Source organism: Sceloporus occidentalis, unplaced genomic scaffold, assembly GCF_023333645.1.
Source record: "Sceloporus occidentalis isolate IW3139 unplaced genomic scaffold, rSceOcc1.0.p SCAF_5, whole genome shotgun sequence".
NCBI classification, from domain to species: Eukaryota; Metazoa; Chordata; class Lepidosauria; order Squamata; family Phrynosomatidae; genus Sceloporus; species Sceloporus occidentalis.
In genome coordinates, this window is record NW_028316985.1 from 172,427,392 (window position 1) to 172,446,823 (window position 19,432).

At 42.3% G+C, this 19,432-nt stretch overlaps 1 protein-coding gene across 1 annotated transcript in view; it reads left to right on the forward strand.

Annotated features, from left to right (window-relative positions):
- The first annotated feature begins 280 nt into the window (after positions 1-280).
- The window catches only part of LOC149313145 (alpha-synuclein), a 69,353-nt gene continuing 50,201 nt past the window's right edge, over positions 281-19,432 (forward strand). Inside the window, exons 1-2 of the mRNA XM_089527105.1 lie at positions 281-603; positions 8,898-9,044. Coding sequence (XP_089383231.1) covers positions 8,924-9,044 — 121 coding nt within the window. The 5' untranslated portion in view covers positions 281-603; positions 8,898-8,923. The remainder of the gene's footprint in view (positions 604-8,897; positions 9,045-19,432) is intronic.

The window sequence follows — 19,432 nt, forward strand, 5'->3', positions numbered from 1 at the left end:
TGTTGTTGTTATGCCCAGGGCTTTCTTTCTGGGCAATAAAATGAGGTCTAGGGATCCTAGCATTTCATATATTAAGTTTCTTTGGGAGGATGATGTTGTTGATGATGATGATGATGATGATTCTTTTGGAGCGGAGCTCTGCTGCACAGCCAAGCTCAGTGCCCAGAATTCCATAGCCTTGAGCCTTGGCGGTTCAAGCGGTGTCAAACCGGATTATTTCTGCAGTGCGGAGGGTGGGGTCCTTTTGGGCGCGGCCTGACGACGGAGGGAAGGAAGAAGAAGGGGCGAGGGAGAGAAAAAAGGAGAGACTGCTTTCCTCCCTCTTTCCCGCCCACAGCCCCGAGGCGCCTCGGCAGCCCTCCTTCTCCTCCATCTCTTCCAGCCTGGTCTCCCTTCTTGCCTTCCTCCCATCCTTTGCCTCCCGGGGACCACTGCCTCTGCCTCCCTTCTCCTCCTCCTCCTCTTCCCTCCCTCCATCCTTCCTCTGCCGGGATGTACTGAGGAGAAGGGGGAAGGCTCTCTCTGTTCTCTCTCTCCCCCTTTTCTTTTCTTCCAAGCCCGAGTCCCGAGGCTCCAGGGAGCGAAGTCACCTGGCGAAGGAAGGTAAGCAAGAAGGGATGGAGGGAGATTGGCGGGCTTTGGGCTTCTGAGTTTTATCCATAACCCGGTTTGGCCCCACTTTAAGTCTTTTCTGGCTCAAGGCTATGGAATTCTGGGAGTTGGAGTTTGTTGTGGGGTCCAGAGCTCAGGGGCCACAGTAAACTGCAGCTCCCAGGATTTCCTAGTCTCAAACTGGATTGCTTCTGAGGTGTGTTTTGGACCCCTGCCCAGGCAGCCTTGTGGCCGGCCCTTTTCCAAAGCAGGGTTGGGCTAAGACTCTGGAGAGCCGGGTTTGAATCCTCCCTCGGCCACAGAGACACCCCCGGGTGACAAGTCACACTCTCTCAGCCTCAGGGGATGACTCTGACCACGTCTTGCCAAGAAAACCCCCATGACAGGTTCGCCTTAGGGTCACCACAAGTTGGAAACAACTCAAAGGCACACAACAAAAAATGCCTGAATTAGATCAAAGCAGTAAGACACCTTTGACTGGGATTTTTTTTGAGGGGTGGGGGTGGATAGAGATCATGACAATTGCTACAACAAATCTCTAGAATTGGTTTAAGAGGATGGCTGTGGGTCTGTGGGTGCCCCAGGGAGCATCTTCCATAGCTTGAAAGCAGGTTCATGTGAACAGGTGTCTCACTTGTTTTTCAAGAACTCCGAATCCACCTGTAGACATCTTTTGCTTCCTTTTCTTTCCAATGGAGAGATGTGTGGTTCAGTTCTCCCCCTTCCCTCCTGCGGCACTGGAGTCAATTGGCATCACATCTCTGGGATCCTGGGAATCTGCCTGGAATGTTGAAGAACCTCCAAGAGAGAGGCTTGAACGGCAGCCACTTTGGCTAACAGGCAACACATGCGCCTGTCTCCCAACCAGGATCATGGAGGACAGCATCCTCTATCTTCTCTCTCTTTCCCCAGTGAAACACTGACTGCTTCTGAAATGATGGAAGGAGTAGCAGCAAACACCTCCAGAGCCTCACCCCGAATGACTGCTCAGGAATTCAACTGCATCCCTTCTAGCAGGTTTCACTGCTAAAGCTCCCATGGGCAGATGGAAACAACAAGAATTACAGCATTAAAAAGACTAACAGGACTCTGAGGCAAAGCTGGGCACACTTTGGGGGCCCCCAGTTGTTGAACTGTGATTCCCAGTGGGCCCTGGCAGCAATGCCAGGGATGGGGACAGATGGGAGTTTGTGGTGTGGCACCCAGAAAGCAGCAACTTGCCCAGCTTTGCTTTAAGATAACAGGTTTCTTGGTTGTTTGTGTTGCAACAGGCTCATAAGGCTATCATTTGGACATGGTACAAATGCAGCCCGTCTGCTTAATTTCAGGTTGTTGGTTTGAAGTGATTTCAGTGTTGGACTACAACTCTGGAGACTGGGGTTTGATGCCCAGCTTGGCCATGAAACTCTCTGGGTTTTCTCAGGCAAGATGCATGCTCTCAGCCTCAGGGGAAGGCAATTGCAAACCTCCTCTGGACAAATCTTTCCAAGAAAGCCCCATTATAGATTTAAAACAACTCGAAGGCATGACAAACACAATTTATTTCTTTACTTCCACCTTTTCCCCAGAACAGGGACTCCATTAACACTCCCCTTCCACATATTTATGCTCTGCATTGCCCTGCGTTGTTGCTGTTCTTGTTGTTGTTGTGTGCCTTCAGATCACCTCTGACTTATGGCAACTCTAAGACAAACCTGTCACTGGGTTTACTGAGGCTGAGAGAGTATGACTTGCTCAAAGTCACCCAGTGGGTTTCCATGACATGAAGATATGAAAGAATCCAGCAGTATTTTTGAGGCAAACTAGGAAGAAGAAATTTCTAGCCTAAGCTTTTATAGATACACCCCATTTACTTACACTTTGGCCTGTTACAGACAGCCAAAATAAAGCTGCTTTGAGTCACTTTGGAGGTATGGTATTTCAATGATGCATGAGTCCTAAGAGTCTGGAAGCTTCACCAAAGCTGCACTTCAGTCCTTAGGACTGGAGCGTGGCTTTGGTGCGGCCTTTGGACTCTTAGGACGCATGTATCATTGAAATACCATACCTCCAAAGTGACTCGAAGCAGCTTTATTTTGGCTGTCTGTAACAGGCCATTGCCTCTGATAAAGTGTGTAAGAACAGACTCAGCCAGGGATCTCCTGGCAGGGGAATTGGCTATCTTTCTTAAGAAGCCTGAAGAAGTCTGCACTTTTTCCAGGAGTAAAGATAATCCAGGCAGATGTTAGGACTTGTTTATCTGACTAGCTAGGCTAGACATGGTCTTGAAATACTGCCCTAATAACTGAAAACAGTTAAAGCAACTTCTCTCACTCATGAGATTATCACACCACTGAAAAAAACATCTTGCAACTGCTGAATTCAAGCTTCGTTTGGGATGTACCCTGGTGTTATCACATGGCTTTTCTCCCCAAAACTGCCATCCAGGCACAGCCCAGTTCCAATGCTGGTCCCTGAACTCACATTGGTGGCCATTTTTCAAAGTCGGGAGCTTTCCAACTTTGAAAAATAGCTGCCAAAGCGAGTTCAAGGACCCACACTGGAGCCGGACTGGACCTGGACAGCAGTTTTGGCAAAATCCATGCGATAACACTAGGGTACATCCCAAATAAAGCTTGAATACAGAAGTGGTAAGACACTTTTTCAGCTATGCAATAATCTCCTATTTACTCATTCACTCTGTATCTCTCTGAAATGAAATTAAAGTGAAATTCTTCTGTTTTGAATTGTACCACTGCAAATAAAACAAAATCAAAGGCATAGAGACAGGCCCTCCTTCTCTGACTGCAAATATATCCCTGTGTAACTCTGTAATTGGTATTTGAACACTTTCAATATGGGGAAAATTTTTAAAAACAACATGGAGAGATGCTGTCTCACTTGTTAATGCCAGAACCTTCCTTATAAAGACTGTTGAATGCTTCTTCCCAGTCATATCATTCCCTTAAAGCTGCTGGATGCCTCTTTTCATCACCTCTGGGTGTGTTAAATGACAATTCACACTCCTATTTTTAAAACAATTACTCACTTAATCATGGTTCAGAAGGGCTAGCTGTACAGCAACCAAAGCAGAAATATGAGCTTTTGCTCTTTCTGGCATTTGAACATGGCAGAATTAAACCTCAGAATTATTAAATATTTAATTTGACTAGAACACAAGTAGACAACAAAGTGCTATCTGCTTAAAATAGAGTTGGAAAGATGCTGTTGGAGTGGCAACTTCCATGTCAGTGGGCCAGTGATCCCATTCCTGGTTTTGATCTGAACTGTAATGAAGCTATCTAAAAGTGTTAAAGTGTTTAAAAATGTTAAATCTGAATAGTAAAGAAGCTATCCATAGTGTTAAACCTATAATTTTGAGTGTAGGATTCAGCACCCTGAAAAGTTCTTTTAAAGGCCAAATTTAAACCCAGAGAACTGTAGATGGACTATTCTACTGACATGGGAACCACTAGCCATTACTGGATGTACTGGATGGATCGCGTCCAGTAAGATATCCCTTATGTTCTTAGATATTAAAATACAGTTGGCCGTCTATTATCGTGGGGGATATGTTCCAGACCCCCCCACACACACACACACAAATGGAGGCTTGTGCATATCCAACCCCATAGGCTTGAATGGAGTGCATGCCCATAAGCGTGTGCAGGGCGTGATTGAGGTCGACCCTCTGTGAGTATTCAAGGTCGCAGATCTCAGATCTGCATGTTAGGAGGGGCGACTGTATAATTCATTTTGGAGCAAGAGAATTCATTCTACAATCCTGCTGGGGTTTAGGAGGTGAAATCTCCTTGGGAGTCATGGCACTTGCTTGGAGTAAACTGGATGGTTGTAACTGCAAACACATTTACCAGAATCAGACCATTTTTGCTGAAAGATGTCCCTCATTCTGAAGCTGTTTGGACAGGTCATTGGATCTTCTTTTGACTGCAGTGATGAAACAGCTCTACCCTTAGAGTAACAGGCTTGGTTCATTTGGTTCTGTTCTCCAATAACTCCCACCAGCTGAAGCATCTGCCTTTGCCTAATGGTCGGGCCAGCCCTGACAATTACTTAAAGCAAGGTGCCTTGAGGAAATCAATAGAATTGGCTTCTCAGTAATCACTGGTTGCATCAGACTTCTAATGCACCATCTGAATGCCACACAAACCAGTTGAATTGTAGTTCTTTCCTTTGTATTCAAGGCAGGTTTTCTTTCCTTTTTCCATTATAGTTGACACCCACCCATCTCCAAAAAGAAATCATAGTGCAGGACTCAAAATGGAAGTATGAAAATGCACTTTCAAAGGAAATGAATAAACCAATTGGAATGCCAGTTTATAAATGGTAGTTAAATTGTCAACTGTTTATGGGTCTCATTTTACTGAGCAGTGAATAAGATCAAGAATGTAAGGATATAAGCTTTTGCTCATTCCTATTTGCTTGAAAAGGAAACAACTGAAGGAATAGAATGTCTTAATGAGGCAACGCAGAAAGATGTGCATCACTCAGAAGCACATCATTCTGTGTCTTGTCAATGGATAAATTGTTGATGGATAAGAAAGATTACTGACTCTGAAAAATATTGTAACTGAAGAAAATGCTACTGTGTTTTTCAGGTGAAGTAATAAACTGTATCTAATTTGGTAGTTCAAGTCCTTACTTAGGCTAACTTTAATCTATTTATTATCTGCCAGTTTAATTCACTTCCTGGAGTTGTTGCTTAAAAGGAAGTGGGGAATACCTTGAGCTCCTCGAAGATAGCGGACTGTACAATCTCCAAGATACAAGGAAGTAAATAATTTGCCTCAACAATCATGTAGCCATGCACTAGAACAGTGGTTCCCAACCATTCTAATGCCGCGACCCTTTAATACAGTTCATCATGTTGTGGTGACCCAAACCCATGAAATTATTTTCATTGCTACTTCATAACTGTAATTAAATAGGTGTTTTCCAATGGTCTTAGGCGACCCCCATGAAAGGGACATTTGACCCCCAAAGGGGTCCCGACCCACAGGTTGGGAACCACTGCACTAGAAGGAGAGTACAGTCAGCCCTTCTTATACACAGATTTTTTAATACACAGATTCAAGCATCCACGGTTTGAAAATGTTCAAAAAAAGTATAAATTTCAAATATCAAACCTTGATTTTCCATAAGGGACACCATTTTGCTATTTTATTATATTTAATGGGACTTGAACATCCATGGATTTTGTTATCCACAGGGGATCTTGGAACCAAACCCCAGCATACAACAAGATCCATTGTACATTCAGGCAGCTGTTTTGATTTGTTTGTGTGTTCTTACATATATGTGTGTTGTGTACACACAATTCAGAGTTTACAAGTAAATATTGTTGCCAGTGTGGCATCACTAGCCTTACTGTCATCCAGTGCAGAGGGCTGGTGGGAGGGCAGTGGCCTCTTCTGCCTCCTCTCACTGCGTAGCTTGTCTACCCTTTGTCCCTGGCTACCTGGCTGGCTGCCCCTGGCCAGACCCTGCAAGTGCTGCTGGGTTGTGGAAGCAGAGAACTCTGCTGCCAGGGTGGCTGGGCAAGTGAGACAGTGGAAGGGGATGGAAGGGGCACATTCACCCCTCCCATTGCCTCAGCTTCCTCCTCAGGGAGGGAGCTCTGTCAGTGGAGCAGACATGAGGAATGTGCACTCATGCCTACCCTCCCTCCCCCTTTCTCACCTGCCCCCCACCCTGGCCACACATTGTCCGGCCAGACCCAGAAGGTCTGCCATGTGGCAGCAACAGCAGCAACTTACTCTGACCTCCATGCTCCTCCCCCCCAGCTGCCTAACTCATTCACTTGCCTGGCAGCCAAGCAAGTGAGGCAGTGAGAGGGGATGAAAGGAGTATGCACTGCCCTTTCTCCTCATGGAGAGAGCCAGGGCAGCAGAGAGAAAGGGGTGGGTTCCAGACAGCATCAGAGTACACACACACACACACTGTTGCAGGAGAAGAGCCCAACCTGGTTTCATCCCTCCTCTTGTGTATGTCACCCAGTGCTCCCTGCAGCCCCCTAATGATACCAGTAATTGTTGCTGGAGAAATCTATTTTATTTCCAGGCTAAGATAAGCTCTGAGAAAATAGGTAAACCTATAGCAGATGAACCTGCCATCCCTGCTGGTCAGAACATCCTGGTGCTTCAACTCTGCAAGTCCAGTTTCCACTATGACATTGTGTGTGATCAGGCACATGGCTATGTTTGAATTACATGATATGGCGTTTCAATATCCCTTCTTGTTGAAGGACAAAAAAAGGAAGTGTGTGTGTGTCACTCTTATAGAAACTGGTGGACAATATCCTGTCAATCCATGCATTTTTTTCACTTGCTGGAAATAAGCAAGCTATTTTGAAGCACAGTACAACTTCTTTTCGCTGTGTGTGGGGGATGCAGTGGCTTAGTGGTTAAGATGCCAATTCTGACAATTGGAAGATCGGAAGGTTGGCAATTGGAGGCCCTAGTGTTGCATGATGGGGTGAGCTCCTATCACTAGTCCCAGCTCCTGCCTACCTATCAGTTCAAAAGCATACAAATGCAAGTGGATAAGCAGGTATCACTTCAGTGGGAAGGTAACAGCATTCAGTGCAGTCATGCTGGCCACATAACCACAAGAGCAGTCCTCAGGCAGTACTGACTCTTCGGCTTAGTAACAGAGATGAGCACTGACCCCTACAGTTGGTTATGACTAGACATTCACTTTACCTTTACTTTACCTTTCTTAAAGCACAGTACAACCTTCTTTTCTTATTGTGTGCATGTGTGTGAGAGAGAAATAGAGAGAGAGCACCTGTCCTCTATATTTAAGGCTCCAGATACAACTTCTGATGTCTCCAGGGAAAACCCTCGCCTGAGACTTTGGATAGCTAGAACAACTGGAGAACATACAGCTAGATGGGACCAGTGAAGAGCAGAGAAGAAGCAGAGCCATGGCATCTGACTCCATCTGGCCTGGGAGGGAATGAAGAGACAGGCCCAATGCCATCGGGTCTATGCTTAAGAAGCAGAGCCCTCCCTCCATGGCATCTGACTCGATCTGGCCTGGGAGGGAGTGAAAAGACAGGCCCAACACCATCAGGCCTATCCTTAAGAAGCAGAGCCCTCCCTCCAGTCCATCTGCCTTGGTCCAAGCCTCAGAGGGAGAGAAGAACTGCTGGACCTGATCCCCTTCCCCACCACCATTCCCTTCTCCTTTTGTGTCATGTCTTTTTGGATTGTAAGTCTGAGGGCAGGGAACTGTCTAGTTAAAAATAATAATTGTAAGCTGCTCTGATAGCCTTTAGCGCTGAAGGGTGGGGTATAAATACCATGCTAAATAAATAAAAATGCCCCCCATTAAGACATCTCTTGATAGCCATATTTTACTATGTCACTTGGGTATATTAGTTACCATGTGGAAGGAAGATTTAAAAGAGGGGGAAATCTTAGAAAATAACATAAGCACCATGTTACTTGAGCATCACATTTTCTGTAGGAAATATGGGACATCAGAATTTAATTCTGCATATATGTAACCTCAGAGAGTATGATAATCATCTGTACTTGTAATATTAACACATATAATTTATAGTTTATAGTTTCAATGATATTTTCATATTTTAATTTGTTTCATATGGTTCTTGTTAGTTCTGATGTTTGGAATGTGAATATAAGTACTAAATAAGCAATTGATAGAGAGCTGTGTGAGGGTGTGTCTCTGTCCACATGACTATTTGCTCTGTGCAGCTAATGAAATGTGAGGGTGATTGGTTCAGAAAAGTAAGACCAATGGTTGGTTGTTCTGCATAGCACTTCTTCATTTACAATATATCCACATTACATGGTTATGGCAGTTTGACACCACTTTTGCTACCATAGCTTCACCCTAAAATATCATGGGATTTATGCACTGATTAGATACTTAACAGCCTACTAGAGAATTCAGTGTTGTAGAGAAGTGCACTAGACTGCTCTAGCAGAAATTCTAAGTACCAAACTACAAATCCCAAGATTTTATAGGATGTAGCCATGACAGTTCAAGTGGAATCAAACTGCTATAATTGTGTAGTGTCGATAAATGGACTGTCTGTCTCCAATGAATTCTGAATACTCTGCTATGTGTGAGTTTGGGACATACACAGTATCAATACAGAAGATATGATATGGAGTGTCCATTTGTCTTGGTCTTTATTCCCTGCTCCCTCCCTACATGGATTATCACTGTAATAATTTGACTGTACCAGTTTATAGATCACTCTGGAGAAGAATGCATAGACAAGCTGTTATTCATGCAAACATTTTTATTTCCAGTGCCTGACATAAATCATTCTTTGGCCATGGATGTGTTCATGAAAGGATTTAATAAAGCCAAGGATGGAGTTGTGGCCGCAGCAGAGAAAACCAAGCAGGGTGTGGCAGAAGCAGCAGGGAAAACAAAAGAAGGTGTCCTGTATATGGGTAAGTGGACAGGAGGCTCTTGACAGAGCCTGTCATTCGTCTTCTTTTCCTGCTTTGAATGGTGAAGTTTATATGCGGGCCATGTGGCCCTCCAGATATTGGACCTCCATTTTCATCATCCCCACTCCAGCCTTCCCAGTAATGAAGGATGGTGGGAGTAGTTCATCCACATTTGAGGGCTGCAGGTTCCCCATGTTTTAAAGCATAGATTCAAGTGACCAATATACCTCACATCTGAATGTTTTATCTGGTAAAAATCCACCTTATCACTTGTTAGCCAAGTTTCCCCAGAAAGTGAGAATTCATGTTGAGATCACTGGGTTATTATATGGGATGAAAGAATGATGAGAATGAAGTGAGATTGTAGTGGGGGAGTTATACTGGTATAAATGAGGCACATTTTTGGCTGGGGTAAGCAACTGTGCCCCCCCCCAGGTTTTTTGGACTGTATATGCCATTATCTTTTAATATTTAGTTCTCTATAGGGCAAAGTTATAAGTAACTGAAGCAGTAAACAGGGGGATCCCTATCATGAAACTGAGTGAAGCAACTTTGTGAGGCTACTATTAACCCTCAGCTCTATCGGGCTTTCTACTTTGGAGGGTAGAGTTATATCTTTTTAACTAACCTGCTTCCCTATGGTTTTTGTTTGGAAGATTCTATCTCAGTGTCAGGATTAAAGGACAATTAATCTACCTGTTCAGATGGCTTGTATGTGGACAAAAAGGAAATGCTGCCTCAGATACCTTGTAGCAAAATATCTTGAGCTGGCTCTGGTAGCAAGACAACAAGAGCAACTTAAAGATCACTTCTCTCCCTGGGAAATACTTTTTTTTAATTAATTTTGATAATTTTATTTTTGACTGTATGATGCATGTATTTTGCTGGAGAAAGTGACTGTAATTGTTGCTATAGGCACTTATTGGATGATAAATGATATCATTACTATCAGGGACCTAGCCAAGGGGGAGGTTCTTGGGTTCCGGACCCCCCCTTCAGTTAGATAAAATTAATGGTGCGTGCTGCTGTGCCGCCGCACCCAAGCCCCATTATAATGGTGGCACTTAGTCTGGACCCCCCCCTTCCCAAAATCCTGGCTATGTCCCTGTTACTATGCTTATCAGCAAAGCTTGAAATGCTACTTTAAAGAAAAGGTAGTTACTTTACTTATTACTTAGATCCCCTGACAAGTTATTAGTTGTTACTGTAATCCAGAAAGGTAATTCAGTGCATTATTTGTTACTAATTTATTACTGTTCCAGTTATTATTCTGCCATTGGAACTAAATACCAGAAATGCTCTTTGGTCCCCCCATATGGTCAATTCTGATATTGCACCTTGGAAGTATGGGGAAAGATTTGATGACACTGAAAAGTAATGAATTAGAACCATAGGCATTACAGGAGAAAAAGTATCTCAGTTCCAAATCATTGCTGCAGACAACAACACATAGTTACCAAACTAAGGGGCTCGACAGACGGGGGGAAAGTCTCGACACCCCTTTTTGTTCCGGACAGAGGCTGCAGCAACCAAATGGCGTGGCCTCAGCAAGGCATAAAAAGAACCTGCTTCCAGCGGGTTCTTTCTGGGATGTGCCCAGAGCACCATTGTACCCGTCATGCACATCAGTGATGTACTTGTGGCGCTGTGCTGTTTGGATGCTGCGTCACACGTACATCATCATGGCGGCCCCCATGTGAGCCATGATGGTGCCTGGACAGCGTGGTAGGGCTCAGATGCTCAACTCTCCCAAGCCCTAAAATCGGCTTCAGGCTGGTGCAAGGCGCCAGTCTGTACCGGGCCCAAGTCATTAGAAAAATTAGTAACTTCCTAGTTCTATTTATCAGTATTTTCTCTTTCTGTTTTCTGAGCCATTGTGTACAGTCTGGGGCATGCACCTGCCTTCACTAATGCTTCTTTTTTCTTTTTAGAGTTAGTCTGTATTAAGCCTTTTAAACCCACAGGATGGCTACCACCACCACCACTCCAGGAAACTAAGGGGCTATACAGACCGCCCCAAAAAGGTGGCCTGCAGCCACCCCTTTCCTGACCGCATCAGGGCTGCAGCAGCCTCGCGCCATGGCCCTGATCCATCCTCTGGAGGGTGCAAAAAGGAGCTGCAAAAAGCAGCTCCTTATTGTGCCCTCCAAATGGTGCCATAGTTGTGTTGGTGCCGCTGTATGGTGTTTTGTAGAACACTTGTGTATATTATCAGTAATTTCTATAAATGTAGAACTAATTGGTATAATTTATTGTTATTTGTATTTTATTATCTTTTTTGCTGTAATCTGCCTTGATTCCTCCAGGAAAAGGCAGAATATAAATAAATTTTATTATTAATAATATTAAATTTAAATACAGTAGCATACACTATTACACAATAATGGAGACAGCTATGGTCAGTTGCCCTATTATCGAGGGGCTAACTGTAGACAGGCGACTTCAAGATCTCTGCTCCCAGGTCTCTTATTCTTTTTTGTCTTTCAACCAGACTTGGACATAACTGTCTTTCAAACAGAGTACTGACCAAATAAAGAATTGTCCTCCATATAATAGGACCATCCTATAGTACAGTACTGAGCAATTTCTAGAGGTCCAAAAGCTGCATTCTATCTCACAGGACTTTGGAAGGCCACACCAATCCTTCTGACCATGCACCAACAGAAGAAATAATATGGGATACTCATCTGCCTGACACATGGGTTTTCTACATTATTTTGGCTGCTCATCTAAGAGAACTTCCTAACATGTAACTACTCTTTCTCTAACTGAAATTTAAAATAGTACAGTCCAGAGAATTATTTTCACGTTACTGTTGAATGCCAGAAGCCTTATTTCATTGTAGCACCTTATTTTCTAGTGAGAGCCTATTGTATTAGCTTTATAAAGTGGACTGAAATGTAAAACAGTGTGTGTGTGTGTGCGCGCGCACAAGGATTATTAAATCAGAATACACCCTAAAAAGGGTAAGTCAAATTACAAGGTTGGTCTCCAATGAATCAATCACAAACTGTATACTAAATGGAACCACATTCATTTTGTGTCAGTTGGGGTGGCTGAGTGAGCAGTCTATACACAATACAAGTTACACAATTATCAATATTTGCTGCAGAATTCCCTGTATTAATGATTGGTTGAAACAGAAGAGGAATGTGAGTCAGTGCATAATTGACAGAATATGCTGCAGTTATTTTTATGTTCCATACCAGTGCTGGCACTGACCCTCAGCAGGTATTTAAAATCAGTCTGATCAAAACTTTAATTTATAGTGGGTTTAGCAATGGTTCACACAGGCAGGTTCACAACATTGTTTTATTATAGTCTGATTTATTTATAAATGTAGCATCACATCTCAGTTTGTAATGAAGAGATCTGCCAACTCAATTCAGAAACATGGAGAAATATTTGTGGGCATTTAACTACTAAATATGAAATTGTTTGGCTGCATTAGGCTTGAATAGTGTATACTAGTGTATCCAAACTATAGAAATATAGTTGTTTGATACTACTTGAATTGCCATGGCTCTGTCCAAAGATGTCTGCATTTTGCAGTTTGGTGAGGTGGTTAGAATGTGCTAATGCATTCCCTGAAGTGTAGCTTTAGAGCTCTCTTGCAAAGAATCCTGATTGCCTCATGAAATTACAAACTCCAGGATCTGGAAGGATGGAGTTAAAATGATATGAGAGTACTGTAACTATATAGCATTGATGTACCCTGTGTGTCAGATTGGAGCTCCTTGACTGAGAAGCATCATCACAACCAGAGTTACTTCCTTTTTCTGATTGTTTGGAAGTATGGTGTTAGACAAGGATGGGAATTGTGACAGGTCTGGGAGCTAATTTTCTATCCCTAGAGCCCCTCCCCCCAAGGTCTGCATGGACTGCCAAAAATACAAAGCATAACCCCAAAAAACTGCATTGGTGAGAAGTCTGCTTTTGTTTTTGAGAAACTAGCATTTAAAAAAAAAGTTAAATAGTGCAAAAGGACCCAGCCTGTTTAAGAAGTGGGTTAGTTTTCTAAATACATCTAAAGAAAGTATTTCACTTTTACTTCTGTTTTCTTTTCTTTTTCTTTTCTCCCCCCCCCCTTTTTTTTTTTTTTTTTTTTTTTTTTTTTTTTTTTTTTTTTTTTTTTTTTTTGGCTGAAAGTCCAGAATCTGTAAGAAACAAAAGCTGCAAAATCAGCCTGAGGGACTGCCTGTGGTGCCAGGGCCTTGCTTAGCCTGCACATATGTTAGAACATGTCCAAAGAATTTTTATGAAAATTCACTTCTTGATGGACATATCTGAGATAATTCCATTGGGATTCTGGTAGCATGAAGAACTGGGCTACTTGATTCCCCCCCCCCCCCCCATGGAGTAACTGCATGACTCATAGCTGATGTAAGGGTGGCTTTTCCATAGCTGATCTGCTTTAGAACATGCATTCGCTTAGAATTTCCTATCCCTCCCCCCTTCTACCATCTGGCATGTAAGCAGCTGAGCAGAAATAGAGAGCTACATAATTGATTTGCCTTGAGGTAAAATGTTTGGTTTCCCCTGCCATTAGCAAAGGGGTACATGGCCACAGAGCATGCCTCCTCCAGTTTCCACATAATGAGCAATGCATGCCTTTGCTTTGCACTGGGAAAAGACTATATGTGGGTTCCTCCTGTGGCTGGTGATTATAAGAATGGTTCTCTTTCCCTTCTTCCCACTGTAGTAATCTTTGCATTCTTTCTTTCAATAAATTGAATTGGAACATTTAGATCAGGGGAATATGGGTTTGGATTTTTGGTGATGAGCTAAATGGAAAGCATTTGAGAATGGGATTTTCTTTTAGTGAGTTAATTTATTTCAGAGCTATCTCAAGCTTCTAAAAGGAAATTTGTTTTCCTTCGCCTAGCAAAAAGCTTAAAAGCTTTGGCTTATATCCCTAGCTTGTTATAGATGGAAAAAAACAGGACAAAGTCATAATGAGAGCTCAAATCTCACCCCAAAGCTTTGTTCCACAAGCTGATGCCACTATCACCACTACTTTATTGGATGGCACCTTGGTTTACCCTCTTCCCTGTTGACATGAAAGACAAAAGGGTTATGAACCAAAACAACATACATAAAAATCATAGTTGGTCTTTGAAAGGTTTATGAACAATTTAAAATGTAGCTCAGCAAAAGTAGCATATAAAATAGTAGCTTAGAGGTACCTTTCATCATTTTACAGATAAAAATCAGGACACATGTGGCCAAGCTACATCAGAATGTGGTCATGATGGCAGAAGTTATTGAGGAAGAACACAAAGCGAGGAGAGGCTGAAGCAGTTTGTTTTTAACTGAGTCTGCTGGGAAGGGCAAGATTCTCTCCTCCCCACTGCTAAGTCAATTGCACACAACTTACTTTTGGATTCTGAACTCAGTTTGCAGAATCCCCCCAGGATGAAAGGGGGAAGAGAAGAGAGAAATCGGGACATTTTAAAAGGAGCTGAAAAAGCAAGATGATCAAGAATTAGGACTGCCCTTTCCAAAACAGAATAGCTGGAGGCTTAGAATTTATAGACATTTCTATTAAGGGTGGCAATCGTGGAGTCCTCAGCATTATCTATCATTAGCTATGCTGTCTGGAACTGCTGTGAATTGCAGTCCAACAACATTCAGAAGGCTAAAAGATTCCCAGTCATGAGCTGTATGTTATTCTTTATCACAACATCTGATAGCGAGGGTAACCCAAGACATTTTTTTTTGCCCAAGGCAAAAGACAAGATGGTATTCTCCACTTTCATCATTTATACAGAAACTGAATGAATGGCAGCTGTTATTTATTTCAACTGGGGAAATGGGATGATGCTCTACAATATACCATGGAAACATTCAGTTATCAATGTGAAGTTGGAGGCTTTTATGGCTGGCATCCATAGTTTGTATGGGTTTTTCAGGTTATGTGGCCATGTTCTATAAGAGTTTATTCCTGATGTTTCGCCAGCACACAGATACTGATGAAACATCAGGAATAAACTCTTATAGAACATGGCCACATAGCCCAAAAAAACCCACAAAAAACTATTCATTTATCACTTGGAGATCAAATTTCTAGAGGTGCAGCTGAACCCTGGGGAAGGACAATGCTGAGAACCCACAGTAACATAGTGATATATGTGTGTGTCATGCTAAATTGTCTGCATGGGCAGGAACAAGCATTGGGCCCACGTCCAAAAGTAAGGAGATGTTGTCCATGTTTTGGAATGGAGGATATGGAGAACCTATAAAAGAAGAGGATATGTGCCAAATAATTTAAATTTTAAAAATTAGTAAGAAAGAGACTTTCTGTTATATTCCTCCCAATATTATTTATTCCATATACTGTAAATAATCTAGGAAGTTAAATATCTAAGTCAGTCCAGCAGAGTGTTGCGTACGGCATTTAATTACATGGCATGATTTTTAAGACACATTAATCATGCCACTAACTTCAAAGTGCATAGCAGGCTCTTTTCTTTCATTTAATTCATTAGCTAAAGTTCATTCATATTTCATTTTTCATTTTTCCCCATTGTTGTTATACCATTAATTGTCCCTATTCTGATGGGTTGCATGTCCTTTGATTTAAAAAATGGCAGGATTATCAGTGACTTTTCCATCCATTAAATGCAGTGTAATGTAGTAGAAACATGCTCACATGCTTGTGACAGTAATACTAAAGTTTTGGTATTAAATAAATGCTAATATACATGACTAGTCTTCTCATCTTCTGATGTGTTGATGTTGATTGGAATAGACTCTCTCCTTCCTTCATATTCAGGAACATAAGATCTGTTGCTAATGATTACAACATGGATCTTGAACCACTGGAGAGTTTCTCACTGCTTTGTCATTATTCCCACACCTAAATGTACACTATCTTTTTGCCATAATTCCTAGATAATACAGAAGTATTCATCCCCTCTGACTTTTGCTCCCAGAATTGAAATGGATTCAGTTGGCATTGTTAACACTTGATGTACAGAAGTTGTTTAACACTGTGAAGATGGAAGTTGTTTAACATTGTTGAAAGACGTCTATCTCAAATTCTGTTTGGAGTTTGCAAAAAGGGCTTGTAGGAGACACAGCAAACCTGTGAGAAATAATACTCTGGTCTAATGAAACTAAAACTTAATATTTTGGCATTACAACAAAATGCTGCGTGTGATGCAAAGCCAACAATTCTCAATGCACTTAGAATACCATCCTCACAATGAAGCATGGTGCTGTAGGAATGCTTTTCCTTGGCAGGCACTAGGAAAATAGGTCAGATATGAGGGCAAGGTGGATAGAGCCAAATACAAGCCAAATAGTCTGCAAAGGAACTGGAGAGTTTATTGCATGTAATTTTCACACTGACCAGGGCACGAGATGGGATCAGGCTGGAATGGTTTAAAAATGATTTTACGCATGTAACATTGCTGCCATGCTGCCACCCAACCATCCCCCAGCAGTGCTGTGGCAGCCAATTTTGATACTACAAATACTTTCTGTGGTACCAAAATCAGCCACCAGAGCACTGCTGGAAGATGGGTGATGGTCAGACAGCAGCACAGCACCAATTTTGAGTGTGGTAAAATCAGTTTTAACCCCTTCCAGCCCAATCCCATCCCATACACGGCTCGGCATGAAAATTACATGTGATAAACTCCTGGGATTTACTTTCCAGAAGGCTAAAGACTATAAACACACAGCCAAAGTAACATTAGAATTGTTTAAAAACATGAACCTGAATATCTTGCTATGGTCTAGTCAAAGCCCAGGTCTAAATCTCATTGAAAGTCCATGGCAAGACTTGAAAATTGCAGTTCATCAATGATCCCAGGCCAATCAGACAGAGCTGGAACAATTTTGACAAGAAGAAATGAAACCTCTACTCGTTAGTTAGAATGTTAGAATGCAGCTCTCACATGCCTTAGCCAGCATGGCCAATTGTGGTGTCATGGGACTTGAAGTCCAGCAGCCTCTGTTGGAGCCTTATGTCCTCCAACCCTGTTCTAACTATGCACAATGTGTTGTATTATTTTATCCATTACCTGCCTCTTGGCTGGAATCAGCTGAATGCTCACTACTCTTCAAAGCTCAGGAAAGTGACTTCTTTGTACTTTGACTTCCAGGAGCCACTAGCAAACATGGACGGCAAAAGCTGTTGCAAGAGGTGGAGTTGCATGTCAGCATGTCTGTGAGGCTCTAGCAGTTGACCATTGGGTCATTTCCAAGGGAACCACGGGCACTGTATTATTTGCTTGATTTATTTGTTAAACTCAAACCATAGGCCAGCTTATTAGCACTCTATGCAGCTATTTTATGCTGGAAACTTAGCAACCTGTTGAATTTTATGATATTTTTTTCTTTCTGCCCCAAAATCAACTGAGATGTGTGGCAGACTCATCTTTCAGACATGCAGATCAATATAAAACCACACATTCTGCAGTGTGTTTTGGGATGGCAAGGCATGTTATTCTGATGGGTAAAAAGGAATTTAAAATAGGATTTAAAAGGGGGAAAGTTCAGGCTTCGAAGAGCCAGCATGTTGTTGTTGTTTTGGTGTTGTTGTTTGTTAAAATTCCCAAGAACAATTAGTTCGCCTTTACAAGCAATAAAAGAAATTAGATCAAAAAGCATGCTCTTTGATTGGAGCATCAACAGAATTTCATATCTATTCTCACATTTTCTGCAGCAAGAATACTGATTCTCTGATGTGTACTGTGAAGTAGAAGGCTTTCACAGCTGACATCCATATTTTTGTGAGTATTTCAGCCTGTGTGGCCATGTTCTGGAAGAGTTTATGGCTGACATCTTCAGAGATGCCAGCCACAGGTACTGGCGAAACATCAGGAATAAACTCTTGCAGAACATGGCTACGTAGCCTGAAAACCCACAAAAATCTATATTTAATATGTCTATCTAGATTCTCCAGTTTGACTTCTAGTCCCATCCAAGATACCAGCACAGGTAACAGTGAATAACTCACCATGTCTAGGGATCCAACAGCTATATATTTTTGCTTGGGTTCTTACATTAACAAGTGAAATATCTGTCAATATGGCATGTTCACTGCAGGGATGCCAGAGGGTTTAGATTTATTTCTTGGTGTCTGTATATCTACTACAACTAAAGGCAGCAAAACAGTTTAAAGGTTCTGGATCCTTTGGCATCTACAACTCAGACATCTTGCATACAAGAGTAGTCTGCAGCTACATCTTACTCATTTTGCCTAGAAGTAAAAGCAAGGTCAGAAGCCTAAATACCCCTGAGGCACCAGACACTAGGGTCAGGGCTAACTAGCAATTGGATTGCTTACTTTCAAGGAATACTAGTGCTGTAAGTAATATTTCAGATGAAGGCAATGGAAATGCAGATGAGTACTCCTTACCTTAGAAAACCGTATAAGATTCATGGGGTCACCATAAATCAACAGGTGACTTGAAGACACACACAAGCAAGATTGGGAGAATTTATTCAACACCAGTAAGACTGTAAATCAAATTAAAGGCAGCTCCTCTCACTGGCTTATCACTTGTTTTCTCACAGCTTTGTCTGTTATTTCTCTCAGCCTTAATCCATAGAACCAACCTCTATATTATATTTGATTCTCCTGAACCATTGAAAATACCTAGTATTCAGAGCAGAGGGAAATATGAGAGCCAGAACTGATTATTACTCAAGACAAGGCTGTTCTGCCTTTGTCATGAGTAATGACTTCATGCCTGTTATAGAGCCATACGGTAGCCTGCTTAGAAAAGATGCCAGACCTTCTGTGTGTGTTCAGGAGAATAGTGGCTCTCTGCCTGCAAATTAGGGAAATGACAGTGATCATCTTTGGAGCATTAGTGTTTAGAGCTTTGGGAAGGTGATGCTCTATACATAGACCCTCAGCAAAGAGAGCAGCTGATTGTAATGTGAGTGAAGGAGCACAGAGAAAAGAGAGAGACAGAAGGAGAAGCAGAGGGAGGTGAGAGTTATTTGATGAATGAAGCATCTTGAGGTGCAGGGTACCATGGTGCATGCTGAAGGACATGAGTCATGAGAACATGCCACCCAACTGTCCCAATTTGGCAGTCCTGATTAATCCTCTCTTATCCCACTTTTTCAGGTGCTTTTCAGATTCCCCCATTTCCTCTCCTTCTACCACATTCCCCCATTATCTTCACATTACATCCATTGGTGCAGCTCTCAGATGTCTTATGTAGCTTCCTAGTCTTTCACAGTTGCCCATCCCTGGTCTAGAAGGAGGAATAAATCTTCCTCTTTTTATTTCTTTTATTTAAACTTGTCTGTCAAGAAGCAGTGTGTAAAAGACTGCTGGGGCTTTTGAGAGCTGTCAGTGTAATTATGTGAGTCGACTCAGAATCTAGGCCTATTGAGTCAGTGTGCGGAGGACCATAGGAATG